A 13,716-nucleotide genomic window follows, 5' to 3' on the forward strand; every position below is an offset into this window, starting at 1 on the left:
TATACTACGAACAATCTCATCCAACCCCTCCCAAAATTGCCTTTTAATATCCTCATCCAAGCCTGCTTGTGGTGCATACGCGCTAACGACATTTAAAGTACCCTCACCCACCACCAACTTAATAGTCATTAGCCTATCATTCACCCGCCTGACCTCTACCACGGACTCCCTAAGATGGCTATCTACCAGGATACCCACTCCATTCTTACCCCTCAGGACACCAGAGTACCACAACTTATACTCATCCACGTTTTTCGCCCTCGATCCGACCCACCTAGTCTCCTGGACACACGCTATATTAATCTTCCTCTTCTGCAGGATTTTCGCCAACTCTATGGATTTACTCGTTAGTGAACCTATGTTCCATGACCCGATTCTCAACCTATAGGCTCCCTTGCCCCCTCTACCTCCCCTGCTACCTGACCCACCCCCTGAACCCCACCCCACCCTCTGCCCCACCCGAGGACATGCCCTTATTCTATCATCCGAGACTGCAGCCACTACACCTACAACAATCTAGAGAAGACTAGCTAGTGCACAACGTACACAAATCAAACTAGAAGGAAACACGTGGTAAGTAGTATCCTAGTTGAAAGGTTTAACTATTGCGAAGTAAAGTAACAGTAATTTAGCTAACACCAAAAGGGAAACAGTAAAACAGGAGGTACCAACTCCCGATAACAAAACTTGTGGCTGATTTGCTGTGCTCGTTGTAGTTGTACGCTCCCGCCCACTTCCTACTACCCTTGCTGACACTCGCCTAGGTTGCTCTCCTTTGCCAGTGCTCGTGCGCCCAACTTGTCTCCAATACTCCGAGAATTCCTGAAAACACAGAAAATACCACGACCCAAAAATCAGAAGGAGTTATCACCGCTACCACTGGTAAGCAAAGAAGCAGAGCAAAACGATTGCTCTTTTCAATTGAAACAGATGCACCACCTGCAATATGAACAACGACAACCCAGCGAAGCAGCCGCAGACTCAGCAATCAACTATCAGTAAGCAATCGTTGATTGGGAAAGACAGAACACAATGAAATCTCCAACACTCGGAAATGCTTTGAGGTTACAGATCAAAATGGGCATACAAAATTATAAAAAGTCACTGAATTTGTAATAAACCCAACAATTAATAATACTAGATTAGGTGAGTAAGCAACATTAAGGATTTTCAATAGGGAATTAAAAAAGAAAAAGAAAAAACGTGTAAAGAGAAATATGACTGACTGTTTGGAGCTATGTGTGTTAATGGCGGTTTAGAGAATCCATATTTGTAAATCCCAGATCCATTTATAAAAAAGAACAAAAATCCAAATCCAAAAAATTGAGACCAATCCAGAGAGCATAACCAGATCAAATCAATAGAAATACGAAGAACGAGAGAAGGTACTGTCGACTGATATTATGTGCTTACACCCAACTCCTAACACCCAATCGATTCTGAAGCTGTACACAAACTCCACCGGCACGCAGCTCCAACGAGTTGAACACAGTCAACTCCACTGCATCCTCCAGACGCCGAGGAATATTAACACCAACACTTTCAATGTAATCACCGAAAAAAGGAAGTGAAGGGTCGAAAGAAGTGAAGGATTGGAACTTCAGAGATCTCAGAAAGCTTCTATATACAATTACTCCACAATCATGATATTGGCAGAAAAGGTATTGTGTCCAAATGGCCATTTAAAACTAAGTCTTAGTACTGACACTGATTTAAGATAACCCCAAGAGTTATTATTAAAATGCCATAATGAATAGTAGTACTCAAATCTATCTTATATATTAAACACAAAACTGTCCAAATAATCAGACTCAAACGCATCTTTTGTCAAGATGAGCGAGAAAACCTGCAAAGTCTTTTTCTCATTCTCCTCGTTCTCTTTCTTTTTCCTATGTTTAGGGATACTTTTCTCCATGAAAATGGCCATGGCACAGAAACGAAAAATAGTCCCCATAAATATGGGAGTTGTGTTAGATATGGATACCTGGACTGGGAAAATGGGGTTGAGCTGTATTTCTATGGCTTTATCTGATTTTTATAGCTCTGATCATGGATCTGATTATAAGACCAGACTGGTTCTTCATACCCGTAACTCGAAGAGTGACGTTGTTGCTGCTGCAGCAGCAGGTAAGTTTTTTTATATATATACACTGTTGAGTTTTAATTGTTGATTTTTTGTTTAAGATGAAATAGTCTTAAAATTAGAGTGAATGGGAAATGGGATTTGGATTCGGATTTGGTCAAATGATCGATCGATTGATTAATTTTTTGGACCAAATTTATTTGTTAATAGTGAATATTAACGTGATATAATCCGTGTTTGTAACGGATGTTTTCCAATCCGTGTATTGTGTTGCAACACTAAGCAACAATGCAGCCTAGTGCACCTCCCACAATGGTGCAAGTGTTCCTCCCACCAAGCAAGTGTATATACCACCATGTAAGTGCTTTCTCCATGATCTAGTGCTTGTTGCACCATGTAAGGGGCGGATTTCTCTCAAATAACTGCTATAAATAGAGCATAAGTTGGAGAGAAAGAAGAACACATCGAAAAAAACACTTGAAACACTCTGTATACACTTAATATACACTCTGTATACACTGGATATACACTCTGCATATACTGGATATACACTCTGTATACACTGCGTATACACTGGAAAAACGAATTGCAATTTGATATTCTCTTCAGTAAGAATTCAACATTGGTTATACTTTGCATTCCTTCCTCTCAGAATTTCCATTCGACTTCTGAGTTGTCCTCCTTATTCTGCATTGTTTTTAACTACAAACAAAGCATCCATAAGTGTGATTTGTTGCCGAACTTTGTGTTCGTTGAAACACTGGGGTTTGAAGTACCGCTACACCAGTGTGTAATTCGTTCTATCCTGGGAGGAAATAATCTATAACCTTGGGTACTAGGAGGGGATTAAATTCCTTAAGGAAACACTGTGAATTCAGTGGGCTCGAATTAATTTCTGTTTTTTATTTATATTTACGTTTATAAGCTAACGTTCTAATTTCCAGAATCATTATTTACAAGTACAGAGGAACAACAATCTTAAGGAATTTAATAATTTAATAATTTAATTTCTGTATTTGTGTTACTTTTATTATTCTGGAAACTATAACCTTGTTTCCAACCTTTGTGGTTTTTTGTGTACTCCCGTTTGGAGAGTTAAGCCTTCGTTGCGGTTTGTTGGAGATTAAAATCTAAGTGATTTTTACTCCAGTTTTAAAACCTTCGTGGCATTTTGTTGGAGATTAAAATCTACGTGATTTTTCACTCCAGTTTTAAACGTTTATTAAACGTTTGATTGTGTCATTTTTACAGTAAAAATGGCGAATGACGGAAATCAAGCTGTTCCGATGATGACTGCCAACGCATCGACAAGTCGAACTCCGGCGTTGGCACCGGCAGAGAAACCCGGAAAATTTTCCGGGATGGATTTCAAGCGCTGGCAGCAAAAGATGTTCTTCTACTTGACTACGTTATGTCTACAGAAGTTCATCAAGGAAGATGTTCCTGATCTTCCAGATGAAACTCCAGAGAATGATAGCTTTCTCGTGATTGAGGCATGGAAGCATTCTGACTTCTTGTGCAGGAATTATATTCTTAGCGGGCTGGAGGATAATCTGTATAATGTATACAGTGGCGTGGAGACGTCAAAAGAATTGTGGAATGCACTTGAAAAGAAGTACAAAACTGAAGATGCCGGGATGAAGAAATTCGTCGCCGCAAAATTTTTGGACTACAAAATGGTAGATAGCAAGTCTGTTATTACCCAAGTCCAGGAATTGCAAGTGATTATTCATGATCTACTTGCTGAAGGTATGTTTCAAATAAATACTGATATTGAAAGTAAATTTTTTAGTAATTTTACTAACGGAATTTTCATTGAAGGTCTTGTCATCAATGAAGCATTCCAAGTAGCAGCAATAATTGAGAAGTTGCCTCCATTGTGGAAGGACTTCAAAAATTATTTGAAACACAAACGAAAGGAGATGTCCCTTGAAGATCTCATTGTTCGATTGAGAATCGAAGAGGACAACAAAGCTGCTGAGAGAAGAGGCCGTGGAAATTCAACAATAATGGGAGCAAATATTGTTGAAGATAACAAAAGAGAAAGAAGGCTTCTGGTCCGAAATACAACCCAAGCAAGAAGCGGTTCAGTGGAAACTGCTACAACTGTGGGAAAACCGGACACAAATCTACGGAGTGTCGTGCTCGGAAGAAAGACAAGCAAAGGGGTCAAGCAAACATGGTAGAAAAGCATGATGATGTTGATGACTTGTGCGCCATGCTTTCTGAATGCAACCTGGTAGGAAACCCAAAGGAGTGGTGGATTGATTCTGGAGCCACTCGCCATGTTTGTGCTGTGAGGGAAGCATTTTCTACATATGCTTCTGCTGGACCCGAAGAGACGCTCTCTATGGGAAATGCTGCTACAGCAAAAATTGAAGGATACGGTAAGATATTTCTCAAGATGACTTCTGGCAAGGTCATGACTTTGAACAACGTCCTTCATGTTCCCGAGATTAGGAAGAACTTAGTCTCTACTGGACTTCTTGTAAAGCACGGTTTCAAGTGCGTTTTTGTATCTGACAAGGTAGTGATTAGTAAGAATGAAATGTTTGTATGAAAAGGTTACCTTACTGAGGGCCTTTTCAAGCTGAATGTAATAGTTGTTGAAACTAATAATAAAACTTCAGCTTCTTCTTACTTACTTGAGTCAAATGATTTATGGCATGTACGTTTAGATCATGTCAATTATAAAACCTTGCGAAAAATGATAAACTTGGAAGTATTGCCTAAGTTTGAATGCGAAAAATCAAAATGTCAAATATGTGTGGAATCTAAGTATGTTAAACATCCTTATAAGTCGGTTGAAAGGAATTCAAATCCTTTAGACTTAATTCACACAGATATTTGTGACATGAAGTCAATACCATCTCGCGGTGGAAAGAAGTATTTCATAACTTTTATTGACGATAGTACTCGATATTGCTATGTTTACTTACTTAATAGTAAAGATGAAGCAATAGACGCATTCAAGCAATACAAAAATGAAGTTGAAACGCAACTTAACAAGAAAATCAAAATGATAAGAAGTGATAGGGGTGGTGAATATGAATCTCCTTTTGAACAAATATGTTTAGAATATGGAATTATTCATCAAACAACAGCCCCTTACACTCCCCAATCCAATGGGATTGCGGAAAGAAAGAATCGTTCATTAAAGGAGATGATGAACGCATTGTTGATAAGTTCTGGTTTGCCACAGAACTTGTGGGGGGAAGCCATTCTTACGGCCAGCCGAATACTAAATCGAGTACCCCATAGTAAAACACAATCCATTCCATATGAAAAATGGAAAAGAAGGAAGCCCAACTTGAATTATTTTAAAGTGTTGGGGTGTTTGGCAAAGGTGCAAGTTCCTAAACCCAAAAGGGTAAAAATAGGACCGAAAACAGTTGATTGTGTTTTCATAGGATATGCAACTAATAGTAAAGCATATCGATTTCTGGTTCATAAATCAGAAAATCCCGACATTCATAATAATACGGTTATAGAATCAGATAATGCTGAGTTCTTTGAAAATATATATCCGTATAAAAAGGAATGCGAGTCGATTGGTGAAGTATCTAAACGACCTCGGGAAGAAACAAAAGAAAGTACATTTAATCAGGGGGATCCAAGACGTAGTAAACGTCAAAGAACGTCTACTTCGTTTGGACCAGATTTTGTGACTTTCTTATTGGAAAATGAGCCTCGAACATTTAAAGAAGCTATGTCTTCTTCGGAATCATTGTTCTGGAAAGAGGCAGTCAATAGTGAAATAGAATCCATATTGAACAACCATACATGGGAATTGGTTGATCTTCCTCCTGGAAATAAACCTTTGGGTTCTAAATGGATTTTTAAGAGAAAAATGAAAGATGATGGCACTATTGATAAATTCAAGGCAAGACTTGTTGTCAAAGGGTATAGACAACGAGAAGGTCTTGACTACTTTGATACATACTCCCCAGTTACAAGGATTACGTCCATACGGATGTTAGTAGCATTAGCTGCAGTGTATGGTCTTGAAATTCATCAAATGGATGTTAAAACGGCCTTCTTAAATGGAGAGTTGGAGGAAGAAATTTACATGGAACAACCTGAAGGGTTTGTGGTTCCAGGTAAAGAAAATAAGGTATGTAGACTTGTTAAGTCCCTTTACGGACTAAAACAAGCACCCAAACAATGGCATGCGAAATTTGACCAAACAATGTTGTCAAATGGTTTTAAGATAAATGAATGTGATAAATGTGTGTACATTAAAAATGTTCCAAATCACATAGTCATTGTTTGCCTATATGTGGATGATATGCTGATAATGAGTAATAACATTGCCAACATAAATGCTACTAAGCGTATGCTAACTAGCAAGTTTGATATGAAGGACTTGGGAATTGCAGATTTAATTCTGGGGATTAAGATCCAAAAGACTCCTCAAGGCCTGGCATTGTCACAATCTCATTATATTAAGACAGTACTTGAAAAATTCAAGCACTTGGGCTTTAAAGTTGCAAAGACTCCAATTGACGTGAATCTTGCACTAGCAAAGAACAAAGGCCAAAGCATATCACAATTGGATTATGCTCGTGTGTTGGGATGCTTAATGTACATCATGAATTGTACACGACCAGATATAGCTTGTGCTATAAGTAAACTAAGTCGATACACGAGCAATCCAGGCCAATCTCACTGGATGGCAATGAAACGAGTTTTGGGATACTTAGAACATACCCAAAACTTTGATTTGCACTACAGTAAATATCCTGCGGTGATTGAAGGATATTGTGATGCAAATTGGATCACCGGTTCAACTGATTCGAAGTCCACAAGTGGATATGTATTCACTATTGGTGGAGGAGCGGTATCTTGGAAGTCATCCAAACAAACATGTATTGCCCGCTCTACAATGGAGGCTGAGTTCATAGCCTTAGATAAAGCCGGTGAAGAAGCTGAATGGCTCCGGAATTTCTTGGAAGATATTCCATTTTGGCCCAAACCGTTGGCACCAATATGCATACACTGTGATAGCCAAGCGACAATTGGAAGGGCTGGGAGTGTTATGTATAACGGTAAATCTCGTCATATACGACGAAGACATAAAACCGTTAGGCAACTTCTCTCTAGAGGAATTATCACGATTGACTATGTAAAGTCAAGTGATAATGTGTCAGATCCACTTACAAAAGGCCTAACTAGAGAGGTAGTTGAGAAATCATCGAGGGGAATGGGACTATGGCCAAGAACAAGTCATTGTGGCGGTAACTCTACCTAGAAGACTGGAGATCCCAAGATCTAGGTTCAAGGAGATCAAACAAAGTCATTAATGACGGTTCAACATTGTCAACAAAATTTGTTTTAGTCCATTCTCGTGATGAGACAATGTTCAGTACCAAGGATAAAGCATTAAGGTTTTTTAATGATTTCTAAATTTGATACAGGGTATATCAAATAGTGTATCTATGAGATGACACGTTTAGGAATCACCTATGTATGTGTGAAGTGTTAGCCGCTTCAAGGAGAATTTTGCAAGGCCAATTCTCTACGCACTTATGAAACCAGGCAGTGTTCATGGCTGAAACGAACACAACAATGAGAACCAAAGACGGTTAAGGGATTGATTGTGTGACTTATGGTTGTCTAGGTATACACTAAAGTTCGACGGTTCAAAGATATCAAATCTACCGATTGACCGAGTATATCCGACATAAGTTCACTACGGAAAGTTCAAAGAGAAACCTACTTATCCAGATGCAATTAATTCTTGTTTGCAAATCACACAAGTTTTTCATGCATACTTCCATGATATAGCCATTCCCCATTCATGTGGGGGATTGTTGAGTTTTAATTGTTGAGTTTTTGTTTAAGATGAAATAGTCTTAAAATTAGAGTGAATGGGAAATGGGATTTGGATTCGGATTTGGTCAAATGATCGATCGATTGATAAATTTTTTGGACCAAATTTATTTGTTAATAGTGAATATTAACGTGATATAATCCGTGTTTGTAACGGATGTTTTCCAATCCGTGTATTGTATTGCAACACTAAGCAACAATGCAGCCTAGTGCACCTCCCACAATGGTGCAAGTGTTCCTCCCACCAAGCAAGTGTATATACCACCATGTAAGTGCTTTCTCCATGATCTAGTGCTTGTTGCACCATGTAAGGGGCGGATTTCTCTCAAATAACTGCTATAAATAGAGCATAAGTTGGAGAGAAAGAAGAACACATCGAAAAAAACACTTGAAACACTCTGTATACACTTAATATACACTCTGTATACACTGGATATACACTCTGCATATACTGGATATACACTCTGTATACACTGCGTATACACTGGAAAAACGAATTGCAATTTGATATTCTCTTCAGTAAGAATTCAACATTGGTTATACTTTGCATTCCTTCCTCTCAGAATTTCCATTCGACTTCTGAGTTGTCCTCCTTATTCTGCATTGTTTTTAACTACAAACAAAGCATCCATAAGTGTGATTTGTTGCCGAACTTTGTGTTCGTTGAAACACTGGGGTTTGAAGTACCGCTACACCAGTGTGTAATTCGTTCTATCCTGGGAGGAAATAATCTATAACCTTGGGTACTAGGAGGGGATTAAATTCCTTAAGGAAACACTGTGAATTCAGTGGGCTCGAATTAATTTCTGTTTTTTATTTATATTTACGTTTATAAGCTAACGTTCTAATTTCCAGAATCATTATTTACAAGTACAGAGGAACAACATATGGAGCACTGGAAGCTCCACCAGGATTTGAAATTTGTAGTTTAGGCTTGTTGCACTCTTAGTGCATAGAACTTGAATTTAGAGAGAAGTTGTTGTTGTTGCATGCTTATGTTGATTCTTGCATTCTTTGTAAATGCAGCAGTTGACCTATTGAAGAATGTTGAAGTGGAAGCCATAATGGGACCCACATCATCAATGCAAGCTGATTTCATAATTGGTTTAGGAAAGAAATCTCAAGTTCCCATCATCTCATTTTCAGCTACAAGTCCCGATCTCTCATCATTTCATAATCCATATTTCATTCGTGCCACTCAAAATGATTCCTATCAAGTAAAAACCATTCGTTCCATTATCCAATCTTTTGGATGGAGAGAAGTTGTCCCTATATACATTGATAATCATTTTGGAGAAGGAATCATACCATTCTTGGCGGATGCATTAGAAGATATTAATGCACGTATCCTTATCGAAGTGTTATTCCTGAATTCGCCACTGGTGATCATATAAAATATGAACTTTCCAAATTAATGAGTATGCAAACTCGAGTTTTTGTTGTGCATATGACAACTTCACTAGGTACCAAAATTTTTACTAATGCCAAATAACTTGGAATGATGAGTGAAGAGTATGTTTGGATTATTACAGATGCTATGGCAAATCAACTTAACTCTATGGATTCTTCAGCTATTGAATCCATGCAAGGAGTTATTGGAGTGAAACCTTATGTCCCGAGAACTAAACAGCTTGAGAATTTCACTACTAGATGGAAACTAAAGTTTCAACAAGAAAATCCAACAATTCAAAATACAGCATTGGATGTGTTTGGACTATGGGCATATGATTCAGCTACTGCAATAGCCATGGCGGTGGAGAAATCAAGAATCACCGGTGCCTCTTTTCAAAAGCAAAATGCTTCAGGTAAGTAAAAGACAGCCTGGTGCACTAAGCTCCCACTATGCACGAAATTTGGAAAAGGGCCGGATCACAAGGGTTTATTCTATGCAGACTTACCCGCATTTTTGCAAGAGGTTGTTTCCACGAAAATGCTTGGAAAATGAACGAGTTGGGTCAAACCTTTTTGGGTGACAAGGGGTTGGGTCAAACCTTCTAAAGTTAGCTTGGACCAAAATGGATTTCATTAAGATGGACAAATAATGAGGTCTAACTCAATCTACCCAACATGACCTAGCCTCCCTTCTCTGGGTTTTTTTTTAATAGTTTTTTGAACAAAAAATTGTGAAAAGTTAATGTATTTTATCTTAAATTATTTGCTTAAGTTCTTTTAAATTTACATACTTCTCAATGTCCAAATATGATTTTGTGTAATAGGATTTGAGTTTGTTGAGCTAAACAAAGCTCAAAAAGCCTTTAAAATGGTGTAATACTGTCTGTTTTTGCTAGAAAAATTTTCACACTCCCAATCTTTTGAGCTATAATGTACGACTTTGTTTGCGCTCCCAATAATCTTTTCCTTGAACTAAATTTCACATGGCACACTATCATGATCCACAAGTATCCCCTCAAACTAAGTCCTACGTGGCCCACTACTACAATCCGTGTGTTAATTTTTAAAATTCACTGTGTGCCACCCACATCGACATTATTTATTTATGGCAAACCGAAGCCCACTACTAATATTTTTCTTGTAACTCGTATGGGAAAGTAAATTGAGCCCCAAGACATGACTCTGTCATCGCTGAACCTGGGTTCTGGTAATAGTTGTTAGGCTAAACTAGCCTAAAGATACTCTTAACATATGGGGGCTAAACCAGCCCAAAGATACTCTTAACATGGTGTGATACTATCTACTTTGGGGCAAGACCGTACGATTTTCCTTAAAAAGCCTCACAGCAGTAAAAAATTTCTACACTTTATATGTAATTTCCCAATCTTTCTGACTGCCAATGTAAAACTTTGTTCGAACGCCAGAATTATATTTTAAACAGTCGATTACCCTATTTAACCCGTTTGACCCAATAATTTGATGGGTTATTTGGCTTCAACCCATTGAGACAAATCAGCAAATGGATCATAATCCAACCCATTTAAATTTGGACGGATTGGGCAGGTTACAAAAATGATTGATTTTGACACCTAAAACTTTCAGGAAATGCAACAGATCTTGAAGCTATTGGAGTTTCCAAGGATGGTCCAAAACTTCTTCAAGCTATACTAAATACTACTTTCAAAGGCCTTAGCGGAGACTTTCAAATTGTTGATGGGCAATTGCAGTCACCAGCTTATGAGATTATTAATGTGATTGGTAATGGGGCAAAAATATTTGGTTTGTGGACAAAGGAAAATGGAATTGCTAAAGAACTGAATTTAAGAAGCACAAACAATGGATATTCAATTTCTAAGGATAATTTTGGCTCCATTATATGGCCTGGTGACACTACTTCTGTTCCTAAAGGTTGGGTGATTCCAACAAATGGGAAGAAATTGAGTATTGGAGTTCCAGTGAAAGATGGTTTCAGTGAATTTGTGAAAGTTACAACAGATTTTACTACTAACACAACAACATTTAGTGGTTACTGCATTGATGTTTTTGATGCAGTGATGAAAGAATTAAATTATTCTGTTCCTTATGAATTTGTTTCCTATGCACCTCCTGGTGCAAAGACTACTGAAAGTTACGATGATCTTGTTCGTCAAGTATTTCTTGGGGTAAATCTCTTAATTTTTGTTTTATCATACATTTTGGACCCAACCTTACCCTGCATTTTTACAAGAGGTTGTTTCTACGGCTTGAACTCATGACCTCTTGGTCATATGGCAGGAACTTTACCAGTTACGCCTAAGGTGTTCCCCTTCGAGTTTAATTTACTAAGTCCATTGAAAATACCAATGGAGTTATACGGGAACGTCGGTTGGAAAAACGTCTTGTTTCTAGAAGCGAAATACATTTCTCGCATATATATGTGTGTACTTTTATATGCTTCTAACATTAACCAATGAACAGAACTTTGATGCTGTTGTTGGGGACGCTACCATTAGATCAAATAGGTTGCAATATGTTGATTTCACATTACCATACACAGAATCTGGAGTGACAATGATGGTGCCAATGGAAGACAACAACAGAAACAAAGCATGGGTATTCGTGAAGCCATTGACTTGGGAGTTGTGGTTAACAAGCTTCTGTTTTTTTTGTTTTCATTGGTTTTGTCATTTGGGTACTTGAACATAGAGTTAATGAAGATTTCAGAGGACCCCCTTCTCACCAAGTTGGCCTGATCTTTTGGTTCGCCTTTGCAACTATGGTCTTTGCACAGAGTACTTACTATTTCCTCCTCCTTAATTTCATTTTATATGTTACTCTTTCTTTTTTAGTCTACTCCAAAAAGAATAGCACATTTGTAGAATTTTAAACTTCCATTTACCTTTAATGACATGATCGTATAGCCATAGAAATGCTATTATGCATTTAAGATCACATGTTCTAAGAGTACTTTTGGTATGTGCCGGAAGAATTTTTCTTTCATATATATATATATATATTCTGAATTTTCTTCCGTTTGATTCTTGATACTGCAGAGGAGAAGATAGTAAGCAATCTGGATAGGTTTGTGTTGATCATCTGGCTACTAGTAGTACTTATATTGACTTCAAGCTACACAGCAAGTCTTTCATCGACGTTAACAGTTGAAAACCTCCAGCCAACTGTTACAGATATAAGAGAACTTCAGAAGAACAAGGATTATGTGGGATTCCAAGAGGGTTCTTTCGTTAAAGAACTTCTAATAAAGAATAACTTTGATGAGGACAGGCTAAAACAATATAACTCCTCAGAGGAATGTATTGATTTGATCTCTAAAGGAAGTGCGAATGGTGGTATTGCTGCTGCTTTTGATGAGATTCCTTATGTGAAACTTCTGCAAGCAATTAATTGCTCGAAATATACCGTGGTTGGACCTATGTATAAGAGCGATGGCTTTGGCTTTGTAAGTAACTCTTTTTTGTCTTGACAGTCATTTTCTTTTGATCCCTAATATTATGAATTATGATTTTCATACAGGCATTCCCAATAGGATCTCCTCTATTACATGATGTTTCAAAAGCAGTCTTGAGTGTAACAGAAGGTGAAAAGTTGGTACAAATAGAAAAAATATGGTTTGGACAACCGGTTTGTTCAGATTCTAGCACGTCATACTCCTCCAATGGTCTTAGCCTTGATAGCTTCTGGGGACTCTTTGTCATAGCTGCAGTTGCTGCAATTTTGGCTCTCCTCGTCTTTCTAACAACGTTCATGCGTGATCATTGGCACATCATAAGACAATCTGATCCTTCGTTCCACGAAAGAATCAAAATCTTGGCTAGAAAATTTGACAGAAAAGACTATAGTAGCCATACATTCAAGGACATTGAACAGAGAGACGCAGTTGTAGTTTCAGGACATATGGATTGTCCACAAAGTCCACATGATAATTCGTCAACGCTTCCTTCTCCAAGAAGGAATGGACCGCCAAGTCCAAGTATTTCTAGCCATACAGAGCAGAGTAATATTCATTTTCCAGGGGAGGAAGAAACTCTACCTTTACATGAAGAGATTATAGCACTTAGTACTCAGGAGAGTGTCATTGAGTCAGCTATTGATCTAAACGCAAACCGTTGATGTTTTCTCTTATCTATCTTAAATTGCTATCTTTCATTTGTATATTGGTGTGAAAGGGATTATGTTTGTTTTTTTAATAAGCCTTTAATGTAGTATTAAGTTCATGTTTACTTCTTCCATTGTGCAACAGATAGTATTAGTATTGAATGAATTTGAAAAAAATGTTATATTCGAATCCTGGAACTCCAATGGGATTGTTTCCCATTAACTTTAATCTCCACATAGAAATCAGCATTAATTAATATAGCATTTGGTTACTTCTTTTTTGTTTTTTATTCATAAATAATGACCGTACAAGT

At 37.8% G+C, this 13,716-nt stretch overlaps 1 protein-coding gene and 1 pseudogene across 1 annotated transcript; both read left to right on the forward strand.

Moving 5' to 3' along the window:
- Positions 1–3,262: 3,262 nt before the first annotated feature.
- Positions 3,263–4,723, forward strand: LOC142180588 (uncharacterized). The gene is made up of 2 exons (XM_075252653.1): positions 3,263–3,832; positions 3,905–4,723. Exons 1-2 carry the CDS (start codon positions 3,340–3,342, stop codon positions 4,267–4,269), a joined length of 858 nt encoding a protein of 285 aa, XP_075108754.1. The 5' UTR covers positions 3,263–3,339; the 3' UTR covers positions 4,270–4,723.
- Positions 4,724–8,910: 4,187 nt separating this feature from the next.
- On the forward strand, positions 8,911–13,493 carry LOC107808161 (glutamate receptor 2.8-like; annotated as a pseudogene).
- The last annotated feature ends 223 nt before the right edge of the window (positions 13,494–13,716 follow it).

Source organism: Nicotiana tabacum, chromosome 5, assembly GCF_000715075.1.
Source record: "Nicotiana tabacum cultivar K326 chromosome 5, ASM71507v2, whole genome shotgun sequence".
In the NCBI taxonomy this organism is placed as follows: Eukaryota; Viridiplantae; Streptophyta; class Magnoliopsida; order Solanales; family Solanaceae; genus Nicotiana; species Nicotiana tabacum.